At 39.5% G+C, this 3,629-nt stretch overlaps 1 protein-coding gene across 1 annotated transcript in view; it reads right to left on the bottom strand.

The window, feature by feature from the left end:
- Positions 1–2,322: 2,322 nt before the first annotated feature.
- Positions 2,323–3,629, bottom strand: part of LOC104502129 (adenylate kinase isoenzyme 5-like) — a 23,409-nt gene continuing 22,102 nt past the window's right edge. Inside the window, exon 7 of the mRNA XM_010146054.1 lies at positions 2,323–2,433. Within this exon, the coding sequence (XP_010144356.1) occupies positions 2,323–2,433 (111 nt within the window). The remainder of the gene's footprint in view (positions 2,434–3,629) is intronic.

Below are 3,629 nucleotides of genomic sequence, written 5' to 3'. Positions count from 1 at the left end.
TTTATAGGAAGCTAGAGTTGGTGACAGTAGTAGTATCAGGGAGGGAATCTGTGCTAATATTTGTTCTCTGTTGATATCCTGAAAAAAAAATTGGGAAAAAAAAAAAGTACGTTAGTGAAAATATTCAGTCATCAGTTTAGGATAGCTGAGGAAGAACAAAAAGCCACGGTATAATCTGAATGAGATTGGAAGGAGAATTTCAAGTCTGACTCACTCCAGAAAGAAGTGTCTTGGATACGTCCTCTTTTTATTGAATATGTATAAATATTTATATTTCCATGTGCATGCATATACAGCTGTTTCTCTTGCACACATTAACATATGCAAATAGATATCTAATGCACATACACCCAATCAAGCATGGGAGTTTTTTGGGTTTGTTCCACAGAAGAGACCAGAAGAAGCAGAAAGAAAAATTAAACTGAAACTGTATGTTGAATAATTTTTGTAATTTCATTTGCTAAACAAACAAAAAGAGCAGCTGATTGTTGCCTTTGTTCCCACCGTGCAGAATTACGATACTCCACACTTTTATATTGTAATTAGAAGTAATAAAAAGCACCCCAGAAAATCTGCCCAGATGAATTTGCAACTTCACGGTAATAACTGAAGAATATTTTACTTTTTGGGGAAAACTACTACACCAGACAGCTGCTAGGCTTCAAGGCTGAGTTTAGAAAAACCTGCCTTCTCAAGCTGCTGCATTCTCAAAGCCTTGTTTAAAAGCTGTTGTACTGCAGACGTTACTGGTCACTTAATGGCACTAGTGTGGAGCTGGAGAAGCACTTCCTAGAGCACCTGAGGTAAAATGTAGGCTGTAAAAGACCCAGGAAAGAAGGAACATCCAGATATGAAGGATAAGAACATATCTAAACGGTCCCTTAAAAATAATGGAATTAGTGTTTACAGGGCAAAGGCCAAGGAAGAACAAGAAAACAGAAGAGTCTGCCCTGAATGGAAAAGGACATATTCTGTAAGCATGCTGACTTGAGCTATATTTTAAAGTCATGTATTGTGCTTTAAAAAGGATTAAACACACATATACTGTAACAGAAATCATTACTCCTCATTTTTGTATCTTTTATTTGTTTTATATCTTCATTACAAGAAAGGTAACTTAAAAAATACAAATTTGCTGCATAAAGTATAACTTTGACAGTAAGAGCAATCATGCAACCCACTTCAACTGCGAATTCATCAAGTAGTTCCAGTAAGAGGATGCAATTACTTTGCAGGAACGTCAAACAAGCTTTTATTTAGCTATCAGAATACCAAAGAAACTCCACAATACTTTGGTTACGGTAACAGAAATACGATAGGATGTTCACAGACTTTTTTGCAGATATTACGGATAACTGGCTTACCAAAGATGCAAGCGATATAAATCAAATAGTCCCTGACGTTTTCCTTCCCCCACCCCCCAAAAGTTTTGGCAATGCCAGTATAAGATGACAGATGATGATCTGAATTTTGCATTAGAAGTACTTCTTAAGTGTAAATTAACGACATCTTCATACGTGCTGGGTCACAGTCAACGTCATATGTAGACTTTCATTAATACAGTAAAACCGTTGTCAATGTGGATAATTACTGGATTGCACATTTAACTAGACAATACAATCACTACCTTCACCTCACAAAACTGGGCAGTCATCATTTATGATATCCTACAGTTCGCAGCAGGAGACAAGGCTGCCTCAAAAATGGTGTCTGCTCCACAACAACGGGTTCACAGATTTCCACAATAATCAACCATATCTTCACCTTCAATTAATTTTTCTGCTGCTTGTCATACTGTTCCAGGGACATGTGAGAAGTTTATTTTAACTTCTGGCTTGACTAATTGCAGCTGTCTTAAAGCCGCATGTACCGGAGAACAGATTTTAGTCACTTAAAGCCCAAGAACAAGCTAAGTGACATCACAAAAAATTCAAATAATAACCAATGGGAAACTTGTATGCAGTAATGTTCATATGCTGGATTGTGAGCGATGCGGTTGAAGAGCTTGCTGCTGGCCAGGCACTGTCTGATTTCCAGTCAGATGTATGAGATGGTGAAATACAAACCAGAGCTGCTGTTCCCCATGCTGCTTTTAACCCATGAAGAGCAAACAACCAATAAAACAATACACAGTTCTCAGTGCAGAGTTAGCACACAGACCACTTTCTATCGAGGGTATCGTCAGAACAGAGAAGAAATACTTCATCTAAAATAACATACCACATGCACAAATTCCAGGTTCCTCTCAAGAAAGCAGTTTTGCTTTGAACAGCATTTTAATCAGGACTGTCAAGCGCACGTGAGGTGAGGCTGTGTACACAGTTACTGCCTTTCCATTGAAAAAGGAAACGGTGCCTCTTCCTTTTTCAGAAAAGTGTCAACTGTCTTGCAGACTTCCAGAAAAACCTCCTCCTGTGTTTCTTCTGCATCCACCTGCAGAGCCGGCAAAAAAACAACAGCTTTGATTAAATTACAAAGAATTATATCAGAATCTAAACACTGGCACAAAAACCTGGCCCAATATAAAATGAAAGTTGTTCTGATTCATGTTATAAGCATTCTAACGTAGAGGAGCAGCTTCCATAAACCAAATTATTCACCGTGTTTCCACAGATTTATGTGAGAAGGTTCTGTAGGCTCCATCGTCTGGAGCAAAGTACATTGATTAGATGAGGGAGCTTAAGCTCTTTCTCCTAAGTACATGTTTTAAAGTAAGTTTATACCTTTGATATACAGAAGAGTTCCTAAAGACTTTTAGAAACTATTTTAACATTTATACCCTCCAACAGAAACCTAATAGAGTAACTTCAATATCATACCGTTAACGAGATTAATAGCACCGACTTGTTAATTTGTGTTTCTCATTTAAGGTGTCACAGTGTACCATGCTGTGACTGACCTCAAGGCTCTCAAACAGCAGTAACTCCGCACGGTTGTGTGTTCCTGGGCATTTGTATTTGCTTTTGTGACTTGGTGCTGGTTTTATGACGGCTTTTGGGCCAATCAACGCATGATTCATAGCACTGGTTCTGTTGTATGAGAAATCACTTTTGTGGAAGAAAGTTTTTCTTTTACACCCCAAATATTCTGTTTTGGCCAGAGTTTGTCCAGGCTGTGCAAGTTATTTTTTGGGACTGGACTTTAACAAAAAGGCCGATTTATTCCCCTGTGCTGAGGAAGAGAGAGCTGCATTTTAGCAAAGAGAGATGTTTATAGCCAGTAATACTCCCGTGTGTTCCCTAGAACATGTGATGTAGCACCGAGCTCTGCTGAGTGATGAGTTTCACGTCCGTCCCATGCGGTGACTGTCACGCAGGTCATTACTTGAGGAAGGAGAGCTGTCTTTTGCCTTGCAGTCGTGCAGAACCTTTCATGCTGGCTGTGTACACCATGCACCTTGCATCTGCTGACCACTCCGTTCCTCTCAGATGGCTGGCGAGAGCCTCGATTCTCTACTCAAAAGCAGGCTTCCTCTCCTTGCTTAGTCTCTCATGCATGCCACAGAGTCTGCACACATTTCAGTGGACGTGGCAACTTTGCTAAAGCCTGTTTTTCTAAACTACGTCCTGTATTTTCATCTCCAAGCTGCTGACGAGGATGCCAGACAGTTGTAATGTTTGAAAGGGGCA

The sequence above is a fragment of the Buceros rhinoceros genome, unplaced genomic scaffold (genome assembly GCF_000710305.1).
Source record: "Buceros rhinoceros silvestris isolate BGI_N320 unplaced genomic scaffold, ASM71030v1 scaffold3042, whole genome shotgun sequence".
In the NCBI taxonomy this organism is placed as follows: domain Eukaryota; kingdom Metazoa; phylum Chordata; class Aves; order Bucerotiformes; family Bucerotidae; genus Buceros; species Buceros rhinoceros.
The sequence above is the reverse complement of the archived record's forward strand: the minus strand, read 5'-3'. Positions and strand labels throughout refer to the sequence as shown.